Source organism: Phocoena phocoena, chromosome 10 (genome assembly GCF_963924675.1).
Source record: "Phocoena phocoena chromosome 10, mPhoPho1.1, whole genome shotgun sequence".
Taxonomy (NCBI): domain Eukaryota; kingdom Metazoa; phylum Chordata; class Mammalia; order Artiodactyla; family Phocoenidae; genus Phocoena; species Phocoena phocoena.
In genome coordinates this window covers 39,465,015-39,486,046 of record NC_089228.1, presented here as the reverse complement: position 1 = coordinate 39,486,046, position 21,032 = coordinate 39,465,015, and the positions used below count along the sequence as shown (strand labels likewise).

The 21,032-nt window shown below is 51.1% G+C and overlaps 1 protein-coding gene across 1 annotated transcript; it reads right to left on the bottom strand.

Moving 5' to 3' along the window:
• Positions 1-806: 806 nt before the first annotated feature.
• Positions 807-19,245, bottom strand: SHISA5 (shisa family member 5). Its single transcript, XM_065886153.1, has 6 exons — positions 19,176-19,245; positions 15,597-15,753; positions 7,453-7,536; positions 1,332-1,447; positions 968-1,180; positions 807-886 (listed from the first exon to the last, which is right to left on the bottom strand). The coding sequence occupies exons 1-6, from the start codon at positions 19,243-19,245 to the stop codon at positions 807-809; spliced, it is 720 nt and encodes a 239-aa protein (XP_065742225.1).
• Positions 19,246-21,032: the final 1,787 nt, after the last annotated feature.

Sequence of the window (21,032 nt, the reverse complement as noted above, 5' to 3'; positions counted from 1 at the left end):
CAATTTTCCTCCAGGACCCAGGGGTTTCAGCCTCACAGCAACTATTACACACATTTTGAAACAGAAAACAGGCAAAATACTTAGCTAAAAGTAAAACAAAAACACTGCAGGGAAGACACCTGAGTGTGTAGATGGACAGAGGCCACCCTGCCCACTTAAGGTGGCGGCCAGAGCCAACCAGGGCAGCCAGACCGAGGGTAAATGTGGGCCTCCAGGTGGTCCCAGGAGGGATGCAAGAACACAGACCAGGCAGACAGCACTCGGGGGAGGGTGGGGTTCTGTCTGAGGTGTTTTGATATCAGGAGGCTGCCCACCCTCCACTGGGCATGGCACAGGCTCAGGGAGCTATGGGTAAGGGTTGAGACCCACCTGTAGCCAGTTCCCAAGCCTCACCCACCTGCCTGCATCATCCTCGGGTTCTTCAAAGACAAGCCTGGGGACAAGCCATGGCCTTGAGCAATGGCTAGCCATTCTGCAGAAACTGGAACACGTGTGCATCCTGCCGGCAAAAGTCTGTACTATCCTAGTGTGACAAGCCCCACCTGCTCTCCCTGGGGTGGTCTAGAAAAGAACTGTTCTTTGAATTTTGCTTGAGATTTCAGGAAGCATAATTTCGAGTGAGGAAGGCAACAGAGTGTGGTCCCAGCAACTCTGGCAAGAATTGTTCCCAGCCCCTCATTGATCACAAGAAGCCTCATGTACAAACAGGACACACACACCACGCACAGGGAGAAAAGGACCCTGCCTGCATACCCATTCACACACACATGACAGATCAAGTGGCAGCCAGAGATGCAATGTTGTGCTCAGGGGGCCGCCTTCGGGGGGTCCATGTAGGCTGGATTGTAAGGAGGCTGGCTTGCAGGGTAGGGCATGGCTGCACCTCCTGAAAATAGAGAGGACACTGGTTGACCGTGGGCATGGCTGCAGGGGGTCCAGCACAGTTGGAGTCGGTAGGGGTACTCACCAGCCACTGTCTCATGGTAGGCGGGGGGGCCCATGGGCTGGGCCAGGTAGGGTGGTGGGTACTGCGTGGGGTACGGCGCTGCTGGCATCCCTGGCTGGGGGGGCATGGGGTGGTAGCCCTGGTACGTTGGTCCGGGGTAGCTGGGCGGCACACTTGGAGCTTGCGAGTAAGGGGTGTGCACTACTGTGGTGGCCGTGGTGGTAGTCACGACCGCTGAAAAGAGAGTCCCAGTTAGGACCCTCAGGCCTGCCACCCCTCCCTCCAGCTCAGCTCCGTCAGGCACCTGGTAAACCACGCCCACCACCCGGGGTCGGCACCCTCACACAAGGGGTCACAGTGGGGCAGGTGGGCTGGAGATGCTTACGACGCGGTCGGCGGCACATCTTGTACAAATAGCAGCAGGAGCAGGTGAAGCAGATGATGATGGTGACAACAGAGAGCACAAAGATGGTCAGTCCGACGGCCACAGTCGTTCCAAACCTGCCAAAATGCCAGTCAAGGCCCAGGGCCTCTCTCCCCTACCTAGGACCAGCAGTCCACACCACACCCATGCCCAAGGTGCACCCCACTTGCCAGAGGAGACTCTGGGCAACACAGATAGAGCAACCTCTGGGGTATGTAGTTTGAACCTCTTTCAGCCTCAGGTGTTTCCTCAAGTGTAAAATGGGGTTGACTGAGAGTCACCCGGGGGGGCCCCCTGGCCACACCCTCAGGAGCATGGGAGAGAGTTCTTCAGGTGCCTCCCCCATACACACATCTTGTCTACCCCCACCGAGCCAGCGGCAGATGCCCATCGAGTACACGCCACAAGCCAGGCACTGTGTGGCTTGAACCAAAAACTCAGAGGTGGGCGAGACAGACCAACTCATGGCCTCTGGGAGCCCACAGATTATTAGAGGAGGCAGATGTTGAAGGGAAAATGACTCAGGAAGCACAGGTAACGAAAACGGGGAGAAGTTCCAGGAAAGGGGAGGCTGGTGTGGCCAGGACAGTGAAGTGAGGCACGCAGCGAGCCCAGGGTAGGGCTGCTGGCCCCCGGAGTGACGGTGAGCTTGCTGGGTGCCAAGCACTGTGCCAGGTGTCCTCATACACCTTCGCTCTGACCAGAAGGGCAGGTGGGTAAACTAAGAGCCAAGCGGGGCTGGAGGGGCCCTGCCTTCTGGAAGAGGCCGCCTCCCTGCCCACGCAGGCCCCTCAGCAAGGACCAGGACCAAGTCGAGAGCCCGCCCCCCGAGAACGCAGGCCGTGGTGGGAAGTTCACCAAAGCCGACCTTCAAGGGCACAGCCACAGCCCCAAGCTGTCCTCCCCTGTTCCCCGAGGCCAAGCAGTGTGCCAGTAAAAGGCAACTGCACCAAGCACATCAAAACGTGGAAGGGGCTTGGTGAGCTTTAGGCATTCGCCTCCCCTGAGGGCTGGGGGAAGGCTGGGCACCCCCCTTCGCCCCGCCTTGGGTGGAGGGTCTTCCATCTCACAGCCCAGACAGGCAGCACAAGCTCAGCAAGGCCCGGCGCACAGCTTTGGGACAGACTAAGGACAGACCCTTCACACTCCAGACTGAAAATACCTGACCGCGTTCGTAAAATAGGAGCCATTGGCCACTGTGAGGCCCAGAACAAGGCCCCAAGACAGGACCGTCAGGAGGTACCTTCCTGCCTAACCAGAGGAGCCTGTCACTGCTCCTCACCCACAGGCTCCTCCCAGACCCTCCACTGACCCAGGGATGTAGACACGCACACCCACGTTCACACGCAATCAATAGCACTCAACTGTAGGGCCACCACCACCGATCTCTAATCTCTCTTTCTCTCTCTTCTGTCTCTGTCTCTGACACACAGTATGGCGCCCAAGCTCACCCCATGTTAGCCTCCACCTTCACTTAGGGGCCTCCTGCACCCCCGGACTTCCCCTTTCCATCGTGAGGCCACTCGGTTTCAATCTCCTCCCCTTTCCAGGAAAAGTAAAGCAAATCTCCTCGGCCCTCCCCTACCCCTGACGTCAGAGGCAGGAAGGAGAGATGCGGGGCCTCTTAAAGACACAGTGCGGCTGGCGGGCGCCCCAGCTGCTCCCAGCTGCGCTCCAAACTGGGGCCAGGAGTGGGGAGGGAAGTGCTCGGCTGTCTTCCCAGAGCTGCCTCCTCAGCCCTGCCCGCCCAGGCCCAGCTTCTCCACCCCACTGTCCAGGAGAGCCCTACCATGGGGTCCAAGACATGCCCTGCCTAGGGTCCCCAAACCATGCTCCTGCTCCACCCAGCTCAGCCGGCCAGCCCCGTTCCAGCGGTCCCCTCGATGGGCTCCTTCAGCCATCTAAGCCTACCAGCAGACCCGGGGGCCCACCGGCCCGTCCCCTCAGCTCCTCCTCTCCCACCAGCACATGCTCCAAGCCACAAACCTGCCTGAACCTGAACCTGCCTCACCAGGAAGATGCAGATGCCTCCCCAAGTCCCCTTGGCCACCCTGTCAGGTCTCATCTTGTCACTCCTGCTCAAAAGCCTAGTATGGCTCCTGTAGCTCCTGGGGTCACACATGAATTTGCTTTATAATTTACTTGTTAAACTTTGTGTGATGTGTGTGTGTATCTGTACTTTTCTCTCTGTGTGTGTGTGTGTATACATATATAAATACATATATAATAGTTGATAATAAAAGGAAAACAATCTAGGATTTGTCTTATCAGATAGTAACACTTACAATAGGCAAATGTTAATCTTAATTAAAAGTCTAAATAAGGTAAAACTTGTGTGGCCTGGGACTCCCAGCCTCCCTCCTGTGTGCTCCAGCCACATCACCCTCCTTTTCAGCTTTTGAAAGCACCATGCTGTGCCCTACCTCAGGGCCTTTGCACACGCATTTCCTCCCGCCCAACTGCCCCGTCTGCTCTTCTCTTCCTCCCACCCCTACACACTTAATTCTTGGTCACTTTTCAGACCTCAGCTCAAAACATCACTTCCTCAGGGACACCTTCCCTGACCATGCAGATGAGGTAAGCCTCCTCGATAAGTGCTCTTACAAATCAAATTCTTGTCTACCTCAGTTTATAAACACACACCCCTTTGTGTGAGCGTTTGACTAATGTGCATCTTACCTCCAGCCTGTGGATTCATGGATGCATAGACTGTACCAGCTCTGGACCATCACTGTATCTCCAGTGACTGGACATACAGGAGGTGCTCAATAAGTATTTAACAAATGAATAAATTCACTCAGGGACCCCATGGGCAGCACCTAGTAGGACAGCAAGGCACATTGCCCTGAGGAACAGCAATATTTGAGGGGTGGTTGCAGAGTGGGGCAGGGGCCTGTGGCCACAACAGGCCACGACACTAATGGAACCACACCTCCGAGAGGAAGGAATGGGGCTTCCCAAGGCTGAGGCTACCTCCCAGATCAAGGAGCCCAAAGGCCAAGTTCAGAAGGCAGAGTTGGCCTAGGCAGGAAGGGACAGAAGGCCAGGGGAACAAGAGCCTAGGCAAGGAGCTTGCAGCGGGGCTGAATGGGACGGTCCCTAGGAGGCCAAAGACTTCCAACGTCCAGACACCGAGAGGGCTGTCTCTGGAACTGAGACACCAGCACTCTCACCGCGACGCTGGCCAGGCAGCACGCGGCTGTGACACACTGGGTGAGAGAGCTGCGGAAGGAGCGCAGTGAGGGCTGAGAACTGACACAGGTTGGCGATGCCCACACCTCACCTAGTGGACCTCCCTGCCCTCCCCCTGCACCATCACAGCAGAGTCAGCGCAGAGGGTCAGCAGTGACCTGCCTGGAGCCTGGAGCCAGCAGTTCCACCACCTGGGTGCTTCAAGACACTCCATTCCTGCCTGATCATCCTGTGAGTGAAAGGAGCTAGGAAGGGACAATGAAATCAGGGCCCAAAAGAACCATGACAGGGAGCCAAGGAAGCTCCGGGGAGAGAACCAGCCATTGACCATCAACAGGGCAGGACAGGAGTCACCTGCCAAAGTGGAGAGTGGGTGGAAGACCCACAGGTAACATGGCCACACCACGGGGAGCATGGAGCCCAGGCCATGACAGGCAGATGTGGTCTCACCTGCATCGCTGTGCTCTGAACTGGTGCCTCATTCTTGGAGAACCCAAGGAGTCACCCAGAGGAAGAGCGGGGGTAGGGGGGTGAAGTCCAAGAATGAAGCGGGAGGGGTCGGAGGTGGGGAGGGGGGCAGAGCTGGCACAGGCCCCCTCAGCACATAGGGTCCTTCCCCTGTCGAGTGTCCCCCGAGCTTCCAACCAGGGCTGGACCCCCCCAAGGAACCAACGCTCCAATGGACAAACAACAGTGCCCTTGGCCAAGGGGGCATCACACGAATGCTCACCGGAGAGGATGTCTCCTTGGGGCCCAGGGGGGTGACCACCTGGGGGCATCCACAGGAGACGTGTCACTGATGACCCCATCCCTCCACCCTCCCAGCACCTACTCCTGAAGCCCTAAACCTTTGTAAGGCGGGTGCTGTGCGCCACGCTGGGGCTCTGCTCAGAAGCAGAGAAGAGATGGGGCAGGATGGGGTGGGGGCCCAAGGGGGCCGAGCAGCATCCACACTCCCGGCAGATGGGCAAGATGGCCCGGTGGGGGCAGCAGCACACTCACACCTCCGCACCTGCAGGGGTGGGGGAGGTGCTCCTGAGCTGCCCCGGGAGGCCACTCCGCCTCTGTCCTGTATCTCCCCATGCAGGGCAGAAAGCAGGACACCACACCGTGGCCCCTTCCCTGGCAACCTTCCTAGCAGGCAGCCTCACCTCACCTCACCCCGCCAGCCCAGCCTCTCTCTGGCCTACAACACCTGGACCAGGAAGCCATGGTCCAGGCTCCCCGCCAGCTGCTGACATCCTCCGGGGAGCAGCCAGAGTGGTCTTCATCCTAAAACACCATTCAGACCCCAGCACTGCCCAGAGCCCTCCATGGTGCCTGCCCAGGACGAGGCCCACACTGACTGGACATCAGACCCCCATGTGGGGCCAACTGAAAGCCCACAGCCTCGGGCCTCAGCAACTGGGTGCTCCCTGCATGTAGAGGGAGTGGCGTTTCCAGGTCTCAGTCTCTGACCAACATAGGGAACGGGATCAGCGGGCAGAACAGAGGGAGGAGGCCCAGCCACAGTTGCCTAGGAGCAAAGCTGCACCTCTTCCCCTCCCCCACTCACAGGAGCCCTGCGCCAATTCCTCTGCAGCCAAAGAGGCCCACACTCACCCAGGCCCACAGGGCAAGATGGGACAGGACAAGAACCTGGACCCCACTACACAGGCCCAGAGCCCAAAGTCTCTTCCTCCAAAGGGGCAACCAGGCCTAGGTGGACCTTCTCAGAGGGGCTTCTAGATCCACCGAGGTAGAGGGCAGATGGCACGTGGAACAGACTCCGCCAGGAAAACACACAAGCAGCTGCACGCCCGTTCCATCCACGCAAAATGTGCATCACAACACCCGTCACGGTGGCAACAAGACAGCGCAGGAACCTGGCCAAGGGGACTGGAGTTTGGGCAACTGGGGTATTCCCCTGCCCCCTGAAGGGAAGGCCCTGACAATAACCATGACCCACAAACCCTGACACAGACTGTGCACCATCAGTTATCCCAGCATCTTTACCCCACAATAATCACCCCATCACTCTGCACCCCGCACCACCACTGCCCCTGTCACTTTCACCACTGCCACCATTACCCCAACACCAACACCCACCACCAGCATCCTTATCACATCTCCCTGTCACTGTCCCCCATCACCACCATCACCTCGTACCATCATACACCTGCCTGTCACCCCATTACATAGCCCCACCATAGCCCCCATTACCATCAGCCTTTACACCATCAACACGCACTACTCCCCCATTACCACACACCCACCAACATCTACCATCACCCTATCCCGGACCAGGAAGCCAGATGTGATAGGGATGCTGGTGGTGGGTGTTGGTGTTGGGGTAATGGTGGCGGTGGTGACAGTGATGCGGGCAATGGTGGTGCGGGGTACAGAGTGATGGGGTGATTATTGTGGGGTAAAGATGCTGGGATAACTGATGATGCCCGTCTCTGTGTCAGGGTTTGTGGGTCGTGGTTATTGTCAGGGCCTCTCCCCACCACTGCACCCAGCACCACCACTGTACCATCACCACACACTCAGCACTGTAGCCCCCATCATCTCATCCCTGTCACCACTGCCGCATCACTATCACCGTTTGCCACTATCATCCCCATCACCTACATCCATAGGTCACCTGTGCCCACACCATCACCTAGATCAATATGAACACCCACACCTGGCCTTTCCATCGTGAACCCCCAACCACAGTCTCCCCCATCCCTGGCACAATGATGAAACACCCAACACAAGGATCAAAGGTCCTGGAGGTCAGATATGGTGACAGCTTCCCTGAGGCTCTAGCCCAAGGACTCTGTGCCATCCCAGTCCCCACAGCCCTCCTGAGCCCCCCTTGTCACCTCTTCCAGGAAGATGTACCCAGACTGCAGGTTTTATTTACCCAGACATGGGGTCGCTGTCCAGGCTAGAGCGAAACTTCAGTGTTGAGCCCAGCTGTTCCAGTGGCTCCACATTGGGGGGGACGCTGCAAAAAGGAAACCTCACAATTAACATGACTGCGCCCCACCCAGCACACCGAAAACGAACAAACACTAACTTAGCACACACACAGAACATCCATGAAAGCCAGCCCCATACTGGGCCAGAGAAGTAGCCCTGGGGGCCTCTGGAGGACAGATATCACACACACCAAGATCTCAGGTTACAAAGCCACACATCCTTCTAAAGTGCACATGGAACATTCTCTAGGACACACCACATGTGAGGCCACAAAACCAGTCTCAAGAGATCTGAAAAGACAGTTATCATACAAAGTATCTTCAATCACAATGGGATGAAGTTATAAATCAGTAACAAAAGACACACGCTACAAAGTTAAAGAAAAAAAACCCCTCATACCTTGGGAAACTAACATATTACAGCAAAAACAACAACAAAAGAGCTGTGGCTTAAAAAAGAAATCATAGAGGAAATTAAGAAATCTGTAAAACTGAATGATAATAAAAATACCACTGGTCAAAATTTGTGAAACACAGCTAAAGGGTTCTTAGAGGGAAATTATAGCTTTAATACTGAGATGGTAGTAAACTGAAGAAGATGGGGAAAATGTAATAGAACAAACCCCCCAAATAAGGAAGGAATTAATAAAGATAACTGCAAAAATAAAAGAGAATAGCAGCCGTGGAAAATAAGAGAAGATTAACAGAACCAAAGCTGGTGGACCTCTGGCAAGACAAATCAAGAAAAGGAGAAAAGACGCAAAAAGATAAAAATACAGAATGAAAAGGGGTAAACTATAGACACAAGAGAGATTTTAAAAATAATAACTGTCTGGGAATTCTCTGGTGGTCCAGTGATGAGGACTTGGCGCTCTCACTGCCGAGGCCTGGGTCCAATCCCTGGTCAGGGAGCTAAGATCCCACAAGCCTCATGGTGCGGCCCCCCTCCCCAAAATGATAATAACTGTTTGAATTGAACAAACCACCTGTGAAAAGGCATTTTTGAAACAAATGGAGGCAACTGAAGACAGACTAGTACCGAAAGCTATTAATGAACTGCTGTTAATTGTGCCAAGTGTGTTCCTGATATATAATTATATTTCTTTTTAAAGGACTCACTTCTGCAGATATCTAATATTTAAGGAGAAATTTTTATGCCTGGGATGGGTTTTAAAATAATCCAGAAAACAAAAGTAGTGGGAGGTATATGGAACACTAATGTCAGAGTATTGATAACTATGGGAGCAGGTGATGGATATATTATTCTCTCTGCTTTTGTATGTATTTGAAAATTCTCAAAATAAATTCTCAACAAATTAACAAAATAAAATTCAAGAAACAAAGAAAAAAATGCAAGAGCATTAGGAACAACTATACCGTACTAAATCTGAAGGACAAGTAAAGCTGAGAAGAAAATATTCTTTAAAACTTCAGTGTGTGTGCTTTGGCAAGCAATAACAAGAGTAAAGCACACCAAGCTGGGATGCAGGGAGGGCGGGGGGAGTGTGTGGCTGGGAAGAGACTTCCATGGAGGTGGGCCTGGCATCTGAAGCCCCTTTTCTCCTGGGGGCATTAGCCTATTTCAGAGGGGCTGCTGAGAGCAGCATTTCTGAAAACCTCAGGTGGCAGAAATTATATCCAGAGGCCAGCAGGTGGGCAAGCCCTGATGATTCCCACTCACTTGGGCTGGGTCCTGAAAAGCAAGGAGAAACTCAGCATGAGTTTCTCAGCTCAGCTCTGCAATTAGGCCAAGGTGACCTTAGAGTGCTCATGTCTCTGGCAAAAGCAACATCAATCCTCCCTGGAGGAAGTCCTAAGGTCCAAATGTCTACAATCAATTTTGCAAATGCAATGTTTGGCACACAACTGAAGATTTTCAGGAACACTAGGACACTAGACAACATGACTAGAAAACAACAGAAACAACTGAAATATCCACAAGGGCTTTAAATATTGAAGTTATCACACCCTAACATTAAAACAAAACATACTTTAAGATAACTAATAAGAACCTGCTTTATAAAAATGAAATTAAGTTTAAAAAAAATACTTTGGGACTTCCCTGGTGGCACAGTGGATAAGATTCTGTGCTCTCAATGCAGGAGGCCCTCATCAGGGAACTAGATCCCACACTCATGCTACAACTAAGAGTTCGCATGCCACAACTAAGGAGCCCATGTGCCGCAAATAAGAAGCTCACATGCCACAACTAAAGAGCCCAGCTGCTGCAACTAAGGAGCCAGCGAGCTGCAACTAAGTAGCCCACCTGCCACAACTAGGACCCATTGCAACCAAATAAGTAAATAAATATTTTAAAAAAAAACAAAACATACTTTGTTCAAGGAGATGAAAGGAAAAAAATTAAGCAGTTTAGGAGAACTTGAAATATAAAAAAGAAACAAAAATTCTAGAACTAAAAAATTACACAAAAAAATAGTAATTTATGGGCTTCCCTGGTGGCACAGTGGTTGAGAGTCCACCTGCCGATGCAGGGGACACAGGTTCGTGCCCCGGTCCGGGAAGATCCCACATGCTGTGGAGCGGCTGGGCCCGTGAGCCATGGCCGCTGAGCCTGCGCGTCCAGAGCCTGTGCTCCGCAACAGGAGAGGCCACAACAGTCAGAGGCCTGCGTACCGCAAAAAATAATAATAAAATAAAATAATAATTTATTAGACACAGTGCAAGATATAATTAAACAACTGGAGGATAGGCCCAAACAAATATATGTACACTAAAGCCTGGAGACACAAAAAGATGGTAAATGTAAATACAAAAGAGAGTAGGTGAAATACGAAATACAATTTACAAAAGGTCTTACATGTGTGTAATTAGAGTCCTAGAGGGAGAAGTGTGAGAATGGGGCAGAAGCAATATTTTAAAAGATGATGGCTGGAGTTACTCAGTTTTCCTGCATATCTCCCATAAATGCAGGAGATATACATGCTATTAAAATTGTTTGTTTTTCTCCTAGCAAAAACAAAAACAAAAAAAACAAGCCAACAATTCCAGAAGTACTGTGAACCCCAAGCAGCAAAAATTCAAAGAAAAGCACACTTAGGCACATCATAGTAAAACTGCTGAAAACCAAATACACAGAGGAAAAACTTAAAAATTAGTCAGAGAAAAGATATGTTGCTTGCAAAGGAGCAATAATAAAGCCATCAGCTGATTACTCACCAGGAGTTAATGGAATGAGGGAACTTCCCCTGTGGTCCAGTGGCTAAGACTCTGCCTTCCCAATGCAGTGGGCCTGGTCAGGGAACTACATCCCATATGCCACAACTAAAAGATCCCACACGCCACAATGAAGACCCGACGCAGCCAAATAAATAAATAATTTTTTTTTTTTTTAAAAAAAGAAGACAGGGCTTCCCTGGTGGCGCAGTGGTTGAGAGTCCACCTGCCGATGCAGTGGACATGGGTTCGTGCCCCAGTCCGGGAAGATCCCACATGCCATGGAGCGGCTGGGCCCGTGAGTCATGGCCGCTGAGCCTGCACGTCCGGAGCCTGTGCTCCGCAACGGGAGAGGCCACAACAGTGAGAGGCTCACATACCGCAAAAAAAAAAAAAAAAAAAAGAAGACAATTGAATGAAAGCTTCAAAGTGCTGAACTTTGGGGCTTCCCTGGTGGTGCAGTGGTTAAGAATCTGCCTGCCAATGCGGGGTACATGGGTTTGAGCCCTGGTCCGGGAAGATCCCACATGCCACAGGGCAACTAAGCCTGTGTGCCACAAATACTAAGCCTGCACTCTAGAGCCCGCGAGCCACAACTACTGAGCCTGCATGCCTAGAACCCATGCTCCACAACAAGAGAAGCCACCATAATGAGAAGCCCACAGACTGCAACGAAGAGTAGCCCCCGCTCACCACAACTAGAGAAAGCCCGCGCGCAGCAACGAAGACCCAATGCCGCCAAAAATAAATAAATAAATTTATAAAAAACAAATAAATAAATTGATCTTTAAAAAAAAGTGCTGAAATTTGATAACTTCAAAGTGCTGAAAGTTAATAACTGCCAACCTAGAAATCTATAACGAGGAAAAATATCCTTTAAGAAAGAATGTAGGACTTCTCTGGTGACTCAGTGATTAAGAATCCGCCTGCCAGGGCTTCCTTGGTGGCGCAGTGGTTAAGAATCCTCCTGTCAATGCAGGGGACATGGGTTCGAGCCCTGGTTCAGGAAGATCCCACATGCCACAGAGCAACTAAGCCTGGGCACCACAACTACTGAGCCTGAGCTTTAGAGCCCGCAAGCCACAACTACTGAAGCTTGTATGCCTAGAGCCTGTGCCCCGCAACAAGAGAAGCCACCGCAATGAGAAGCCCGCGCACCGCAATGAAGAGTAGCCCTGGCTCGCTGCAACTAGAGAAAGCCCGCACACAGCAACGAAGACCCAACGCAGCCAAAAATAAATTAATTAATTTTTTTTAAATCACTTAGACAATATTGAAGAATATCAAAGATTATTATAAAGACACAGTAATTGAGTCTGCTTTAGCCCAGGGATAGACAAACAGACCAATGTAACATAATAGAGAACCTAGAGACAGACACGCATATGTGGACACTCAATCTGTAACAAACTTGGCACTGCAGAGTGACAGAAAAAAAGGATAGTTTTCTCAATAAGTGGCGCTGGGTCAACTGAATACCCAAATTAAAAAATGAAATTTGATCTCTACTTACATGCACTACTACTACTAGGCATACTTAAAAGAAATCCATATACATGTGCACTAAAAGATATGTACAAAGATGCTCAAAGCAGCATTATTTGTTATAGCGAAAGGAAGAAAGGAAGGAAGGAAGGAAGTGAGGGAGGGAGGGAGGAAAGGAAGAAACAATCCAGATGTCCATCAACATTAAAATGGATCAACTGTGGTATAAAACTTAACATACACCAATGGAAATGGACAGACAACACAACATGGATGAAACTCACATGTTGAGAGAAAGAAACCAGACAGGAAATAGATGTATGATGTCATGTGTATGTCTCTGTGTGTGTGTGTGTTTGTCTCTGTGTGTGTGTGTGTTTAACAGGTATAGCAGTTTAATGGTTACCTTTGGGGATAACAGAGGGAATACTGATTGGTAAGTAACATGAGGGGGCTTCTGGGATGCTGTGATGTGCTAATTCTTGCCCTGGATAGGTGGTGGTTACGTGGATGTGGATGTGTTTACTCTGCAGTAATTCACTGAACTGTACACTTTATATTTGTGTACTTTTATGTATGTATGATATATACTGCCCCCAACCCCAATAAAAAAACTAAACTATAGAACTTAGGGATGCATGTTTGGGTATTACAGCTCTAAAGGAAAGCAAGGCTATATAAAAGTTAAGAATTATCACTATCTTAGTGGGATGAGAGGAGAGACAGTGATTGGGAGTAAGCTCAACAGGACATCTGATGTCTTGACCTGCATAGTGGTCATGCAGATATTTGCTTTGTGATAAATCACTGAGTTGTACATTTATTTTAATGCAGTTTTCTGTATGTGAATTATATGTTACAACATAACAGAACAAAAAACAATCTCAAGGAATGAGTTTAACAGCAGATTAGACACTTGAAGAATTGAATGAACTGAAAGGTTAGAAGACATTATCCAGAACGCAGCCAAGAGATGAAAATATGGAAGAGAGACTAGGAGATGTGGACACTGGAGGAGAAGATGCAGCATGTATAAATGGAGTCCCAGAAGGAAAGGAGAAGGAGGAAGGGCAATACTTAAAGAATAGCAGAGTATTTTCTAGAACTGATGAAAGACACTAAACCACAGACTTAAGAAGCTCAAACATAACATCATAAATTTTTAAAAATCTATACCTAGATATATCATAGTGTAACTGAAGAATACCAAAGACAAGAAAAGAAAAATCTTAAAACGCTGTCATAAGGAAAGAAAAAGATTTCTTTTAAATGATGGACAACTGACTATTGAGCTGATGTCTCAACAGAGATAATGGAAGTCAGAGAAAATAACCATCAACTTAAGTCCTGCTCAGATAAAATATTCTTTAAGAATAAGATCAATATAATTTACCATATTAACAGAATAAAAATAGAAAAATCATCCAATTATCTCTAAAGATGCAGGAAAAATATTTGACAAATTCAAGATCCCTTCATGATTAAAACTCCAAGCAAACTGGGAACAGAAGGGAACTTCCTCAACCCAATAAAGGGCACCTATGAAAAAGCTACAGCTAACATCATACCTAATAGTGAATGCTTTCTCCCTAAAATTGAGAACAAGACAGGGATGGCTGTTCTCACCATTTCTATTCATCATTATACTGGAGGTTCTGGCCAGTGTGATGAGACAAGAAAAAATAAAAGTATACAGATTGAAAAAGAAGTAAACATGGGACTTCCCTGGTGGTGCAGTCATTAAGAATCTGCCTGCCGGGGCTTCCCTGGTGGCGCAGTGGTTGAGAGTCCGCCTGTCGATGCAGGGGACACGGGTTCGTGCCCCAGTCCGGGAAGATCCCACATGCCTCAGAGCAACTAAGCCCGTGGGCCACAACTACTGAGCCTGCGGTCTAGAGCCCACAAGCCACAACTACTGAGCCCACATGCTACAACTACTGAAGCCCATGCACCTAGAGCCCGTGCTTCACAACAAGAGAAGCCACCGCAATGAGAAGCCCGCAAACCTCAAAGAAGAGCAGCCCCCACTTGCCGCAACTAAAGAAAGCTCGCACGCAGCAACAAAGACCCAATGCAGCCAATAAATAAATAAAGAAAAAGAAGTAAACAACAGAAGAAAAAAATGGAATGAAAACAAACCAAAACAATACAGTAAGTGAAAAAGAAAGAAATACAGAACAAGAGAGACAAATATAAAGCACAAAACAAGATAGCAAATATTGAATGTAATCCCAGAAATACCAATAATTACATTAAACTTAAATGGAATAAATCCTCCTGTTTTTTAAAGCTACCAGAATAAATTTTTTTAAAAAAAAGAAAGAAAGAAGACACTTATAAAACATAAAGGCAGCAAAAGGGTAGCAGTAAAACGGTAGAATATGATCCATCAGGCATACAGCCTGGTGTCGCCATTCCCCAGGGAATTTTGCAACTCCTTAGTCAGTAACTACATGCATGTCTCTGACCTGGCAATTCGCTCCACTGTACTTGGCAAGAAATTCTCACATGGCTCTGTAAAGGAGGAAGTACATGAGGATGCCCACCACAGTAATCTATGACAGCAAGTTTTGGACTCACACCACAAAGAATACATGGCAGTGATGGGCACAGGCCAGGTGTACACACAGCAATGTGGATGCGTCTTACGAACACTGCACTGACTGCAAAAAGTAAGAGGGTTCACTGTGCCCACAGAATATAAACTTTGCAACACAAATAATCGAAGGAATACAACAGACTGACTGGTTGCCTACAGAATAAGAGGGGAATGGAATGGTCATGGGAGTTTAAAATAACATGGTTTAAGATGGTGGAGGGCTGGTCTTGCCCAGACCAATGATGGTCACCTGCCATGAGCTGAGCAGTGTGACTACCTCAACCCTCTATACCTGTGGCCGAACACAAACAAAACACACAGTGTGGCAAAGGGAGACACACACAGGGTCCTAGAACCTTGGTTCCAGCCTATGAAACAGTTTAAACCCAAGATGCAGTGTAAATCCACGGGCCATGGCAAGAGGACAAAGGCATGGCCCACAGTGGGCTACACACCCATGCACTATGCCCTCCAGGGTCCACAAGATGATACCTGCACAAATCACATACAACCCCCCACCAGGTGCACACACACACTGCGAGGTACACTCATGCCAAGGTGTCCACCCTGAGGACACGTTGGTACAAGTACACACCCAGGGGTGAGCCACAGGGCCCGCCGAGGCCACCAACCCCTGAGAAACCTGCTCAGCCCTCGAGAGTGGGGGAGAGAGGAACAAGGGACTACCTGAGCAGGGTCTGGGGAGTCCAGCCCAGGACAAGGACTCCCCAGTCCCCCACCCTCAGTGATCTGCCACCATCTCGAGAGGGCTGAGAGGAAAGATGGGCAGGCTCAGGCTGCCTACCTTGTGACCTCCGATGCACCCACCTGGCCTCCGGAACACCACATTCTTCCCCATTCCACACAAATTTCTTCAGCACATCAGAGCAGCAGTACTGGTCATAACAGGTGCCACAGCAGAAATCAGGACAGAACTTGGGGAAGAGATTGTGTCCAGCGGCAACCATACACACCTCACTGTGGGCTGAAACAGAGAAACACACCGTTCATCTGTGGCCATGGGGCCAGGCCTCCGCCCTGTCCCAGCCAATACAGCCCCTTCCCCAGCAAGGCCAGCAGGTCCCAGCATGCCAAGCCATCTCTGAGCCATCCCACTCATTGGCCACCTCTGGCCACTGCCCCAACCAGCCTTTCCCTCTCCCCTGGGCCACAGCAGAGGTGCCAATCTGGGCTCCCTGCCTCTCCCACCAGTCCACTTGCCCTCCAGATGGGACAGTGAACTTGCTACGTGTGAGTCTGACTGGGCCACTCCCCACTCTCAGGCCATGGGATCAAGCCCAGAGTCCACAAAGCAGGGTCCAGACTACAAAGGACCTTGAAGGTCACCCGCTTCTCTGCCAGTATTCTACCTGTTTCCCATCCTCCACCTTCAAATCTACCTACCCATCAAGGCCTTACTCCAGGCCCCCTCCTACAGAAGCCACCCAAGTCCAGCAGTCCCAGCTGCTGGGGACCAGGCCCTGGACTGACCCGTTCTTTTTATTTTTTTTGGCCACACTGCATGGCATGCGGGATCTTAGTTCCCCACTACATTGGGAGCGCGAAGTGGACTGACCCGTTCTTTTTTTTTTAATATTTTTTTTTATTAATTTATTTTATTTACTATTTTTTATTTTTGGTTGCATTGGGTCTTTGTTGCTGTGCACGGGCTTTCTCTAGTTGCGATGAGCGGGGGCTACTCTTCGTTGCAGTGTGCGGGCTTACTGTGGTGCCTTCTCTTGTGGAGCACGGGCTACAGAAGCACAGGCTTCAGAAGTTGTGGCTCGCGGGCTCAGTAGTTGTGGCTTGAGGGTTCTAGAGTGCAGGCTCAGTAGTTGTGGCGCACGGGCTTAGTTGCTCCGCGGCATGTGGGATCTTCCCGGACCAGGGCTCGAGCCCGTGTCCCCTGCATTGGCAGGTGGGCTCTTAACCACTGCGCCACCAGGCGAGCCCAGACTGACCCATTCTTAATCCTCACTCCCTGTCCCTATGGCTCAGCCGCAGCAGCCTCAGTCCCTGCTGGACACTACGACTTCAGGAGCCGGCCCTCACAGACTATAGCTTTACAGCAGGCTGCCTCCTGACCAATTCACCATGGGCCACAGTCACTCCCGCCACAGAAGTGTCCATGCGGTACTTAGCCCTGGGCTGGGCCTGCAGTAGGCACCTAAGAAATGTTTGTGCCCTCAGAGGCCAGGGCTCTGAGGCAATGGCACCATGTGGAGCCCCAGAACCATCACAAGGCTCTTAGTCAGAGGTGGGGTCTAAGTATACCTGGCTGACAAGTGTGGAAAATGACCACAAAGTTTGCAAACTTCCAGTAAGATGTTACGGCCAAATGTTCCCACGCATACTTTGGCTACATTAGCACAGATCTAGTGCCCACCAGCAGGACAGAATGGTCCTGGATTCTGCCTAGACAGGCCCCAGATGGAACACCCAGTCCAGGAAGGCCCAGATGACTATGGTAGGCTGGGGATAGACCTGATAAACCCTGAGGTAGAAAGTCCTGGCACAGCACTGGGACTCTAAAGACCCAGCCTGGTCACGCCCCCAGGGCAGTGGGCAGTGTCTAGAGACCCAGCCTGGTTGGTATATTGAAAGGGAAAATTTGTCACCCCTAAATATTTCTCTTTGGGGACTTCCCTGGCAATCCACTGTTAAGACTTCGCCTTCCAATGCAGGGGTGTGGGTTCGATCCCTGATCGGGGGGCTAAGATCCTACAGGCCTCGTGGCCAAAAAACCAACACACAAAACAGAAGCAATATTGTAATAAATTCAATAAAGACTTTAAAATTGGTCCACATCCAAATAAATAACTAAAAAAATATTCCTCTTTGGCCTAAGGATTATTTTAAGCAGATTATTTTTAAGAAACTGCAGACATAGGAGAAGCTCTGAAAACTAAGAAGTTACCCTTTTGCAATAGACATTTGTAAGTATAAAGGAAATCTCCATTTGTAAGTGTATCTCCCTCGCTGTACTGGGAAGAGGGGGTTGACCTTATCTCTAGAATCAGTGCTGAAGGCATAGATTTAAATCTGCATAACAACCTTACCCTTGTTTACTGGGCTTTTCCTGGTAACTTCCCATAACTGACCCCCAATATCCTTTTTTGCCTTTAGCTCAAGATGGTATTTAAGGTGAGGGCTTCCACCATTTGGGGGAGTTACTCAGTTTTCCTGTGTCTCTCTGATGTATACAGGAGGTATGCAGTTAAACTTTTGTTTTTCTCCTGTTAATCTGTCTTACATCAATTTAATTATTAGACCAGTCAAAGAACCTAGATGGCAAGAAGGGAAAATGTTTCCTCCCCCACAGTATCATGCACCCTGGGGCCACTGGCAGAGCAAGGTCCAAAGACAGAGGCACTGACTGACCTCCTTGAGAAGGGACAACTAGAAACGGGGTGGTTGGTGGGGGAGATGCTTTATTCCTGGCAGCTCCAGGCAGAACCCTGCTCTGGGCAAAGCTGCAGGGCAGAGGATGGGACCACCAACAGGCCCAATGTAGCCAGCTGTCCACCTGCCAGCAGGTACGCTCAGCATAGCCCATGCTACTGGGAGGCTCGGGCAACCTACCTCCAGCAGGGCCATTACAGCCTTTACAGCCACAGCCCAGCCCAAGCGTCTAAGCTGGGCCTGAAGACACACACAGGTGAGTCTGTTTGAGCCAAAAGCCCATGACACAAATGTTCTTCTGATGCCCAGACGCTCTGAACCAGGCTGTCCAGACCTTCCTGGACCAGAGAACAGGGCTCTACCTTCTCACTTTCCCAGGTCCTCCAGATTCGTCCACAGTCCCAAGGAAATAAAGTCCTTCCCTTGGAGGAAACCACCCACCCCAGAAGGATTTTTGGCTTCCTATGGAGGTGGGTGGGGGCAGTGCGCTTTTCCAATCCCTACCCCTGAAAGGCCCCCAGCCTTGCTTCCGCCGTCTGTGATTCATCCGCCTACAATCAACACACACAGTTAGTGTGTCTCCTCCAACCCTGGGGTCCAGCTTCAGCAGTCTCCAGGAATACCAGGGCCATGGAGGCAGAGTGTGGAGGTTCCCAGCCAATAAACAGAGGCTGAGGGAAGGCCTCTGATGGAGGGGCCAGGCCTCCCTGCTGCCACCATGCCCCGCTAAGGGCAGGCAGGGAATCCTACCCACCCCCTTGGAACACTCTAGGACAGACACCCCCACCCTCCCCATTCTAGGACAGAACAATGATGGCAGCTGCCTGGGGTCTGGGCAGTGTCAGTGCTGACGGGAGGGAGGCTGAAGTGGAGGAGAGACCAGTCGTGGGGTCCGCTAACTGCCTCGAAGTTATTAGGGCTCGTTTGGGGTCACTGCAGGGACGGCGCGGACGTGGCCACCCCCCATGCCTGCCAGGGATAAACTCCCCCAACGCCAAGACTCACCACCCGGAGGCGCTGGTAGCAGCAACAGCAACAGCAGCAGGATCCGAGGCGCTGGGGCCGGCGCGGCCATGGCTGGGCGGGTGGGCGGACGGACTGACGGTCGTAGCGCGACCGTAGCCTCAGCGACCCGCGCGGCCACCCGCTTCCTCGCCTCGCCTCGCCTCGCCTCGCCTCGCCCCGCCCCGCCCCGCCCCGGCCCGCCCCTGCCCGGCCCGGCCGTTCCGGGAACCCCGCCCGGGAAGGAGAGGAGGGGAGGGGGAGGGTGAGAGAGGGTAAGCGGACGCCCCTCCCAGCCTCGGGGCTAGGCACGGTCCGGTGTCGGCTCCTCGGTACCGGCTCTCAGACACAGGCGACCACCGAAGTTGACTTCGACTCTCGGGGCCCTGTCCGCCCACAACCCCAGTCCCCACCCTGGGGCCCGGAGGGGGTCTCTGAGGGGATCTGCTTCCTAGCACTTGAGTGCCTGTTGGGTCCTGCTGGCAGGCGGGACACAGCCCCTCCCCGCTCCTGGGGTTCCTCACTTGCCCCGGGCATCCTCACTCTCCGGGAGGTACCCGAGGACCAAGTGAGGTGGCTGGGGGACAGCTCCCAGAGCAGACCTCCGCACACAGTAGGCCCCTAACAGACGCTGGTTCCCTTCTGAAAGCCTAGTTCGGAGGCTTCGGGGACCCCATCTCTGAAGACACTCTATCACCCTGCCTCCTGCCACGACACCCACGACACCCCTACCCCCGTGGTCACTCTACCCTGAGTCCAGGCAGGCTCACCCCTGCCTCAGGGCAAGTCTGGCTCCCATGGCCTGGTGTGAGGGAAAGGAACTGGCAGTTTCCAGACACACATTAAACCATCACCTGGCTCAGGATTGGGCCAGCAGGATTGGGCCATCCTTGTCTGCTGCCAGAGCAGGGTTCTTACAAGGCACCCGGAGATGCGGCCACGGCTAACAGGCCTCCACTGGCCCCTCACTGTGGGTCAGGGCATAAGGGAGCAGGACCCTATGGGGACTTCCCTGGACAGACCCCTCCCCCATATCCTCTGCTGTAGCTCCTCTCAGAAGTACCTAATCAGAAGTATCTGATGCACATTTCCTGAGTTGTTTTATAGATGCTAAAACTACCAACAAATGGAAGAAGTTAACTACTTGATGATCATGAGCACCTAGCCCCAGGATTGATAACGTTAACACCTGTGACATGGCCCTGTTACTTCACCATCAACCAATCAGAGAATTGTGCACATGCTGATCACATACCCTGTGACTTCCCTCCTTCACCTGGCCTTTAAAAACACTGTCGAAACCCATGGGGAGTTGGGGTGTTTTTTTTTAAGTTTTTTTAAAAAATATTTATTTATTTTTGGCTGCATTGTATCTTAGTTGTGGCACACAGGCTTCTCTCTAGTTGTGGTGTGGGCTCAGTAGTTGTGGCACACAGGCTTAGTTGCTCTGTGGCATGTGGGATGTTAGTTCCCTGATCAGGGATTGAACCCATGTCCCCCGTATTGGAGGGCAGGTTCTTAACCATTGGACCACCAGGGAAGTCCCACTTGGGGTGTTTTGAGCACTAGCTGCCCTGGACTCCTTGCTTGGTGCCCTGCAATAAACGCTGCACTTTCCTTCACCACAGTCAGTAGACTGGCTTTACTGCACTCAAGTCAGCAGACCCAAGTTTGGTTCTCAGTAACGAGTCCCCGCAGAGTCAGGGATGGGGAGCTGGACTACTGTCTTAGTCCCTTGGGGCAGCTATAACAAAACATCATAGATTCAGTTATAAATGACAAACATTTGTTTCTCTCAGTTCTGTAGATTGGGAATTCCAAAATCAAGGTATCAGCTCATCTGTGTCCATTTAGAGCCTA

What these genes read in the sequence shown, in the direction of transcription:
- SHISA5 (XM_065886153.1), bottom strand. Translation starts at nt 19,245, where the DNA reads ATGGCCGCGCCGGCCCCAGCGCCTCGGATCCTGCTGCTGTTGCTGTTG. An exon ending in GCTACCAGCGCCTCCGGGTG is followed by an intron (nt 15,754 to 19,175) that starts GTGAGTCTTGGC and finishes TCTCTGTTTCAG; the next exon opens with CCCACAGTGAGGTGTGTATG. An exon ending in TGTGGTGTTCCGGAGGCCAG is followed by an intron (nt 7,537 to 15,596) that starts GTGGGTGCATCG and finishes TCCTTTTTGCAG; the next exon opens with CGTCCCCCCCAATGTGGAGC.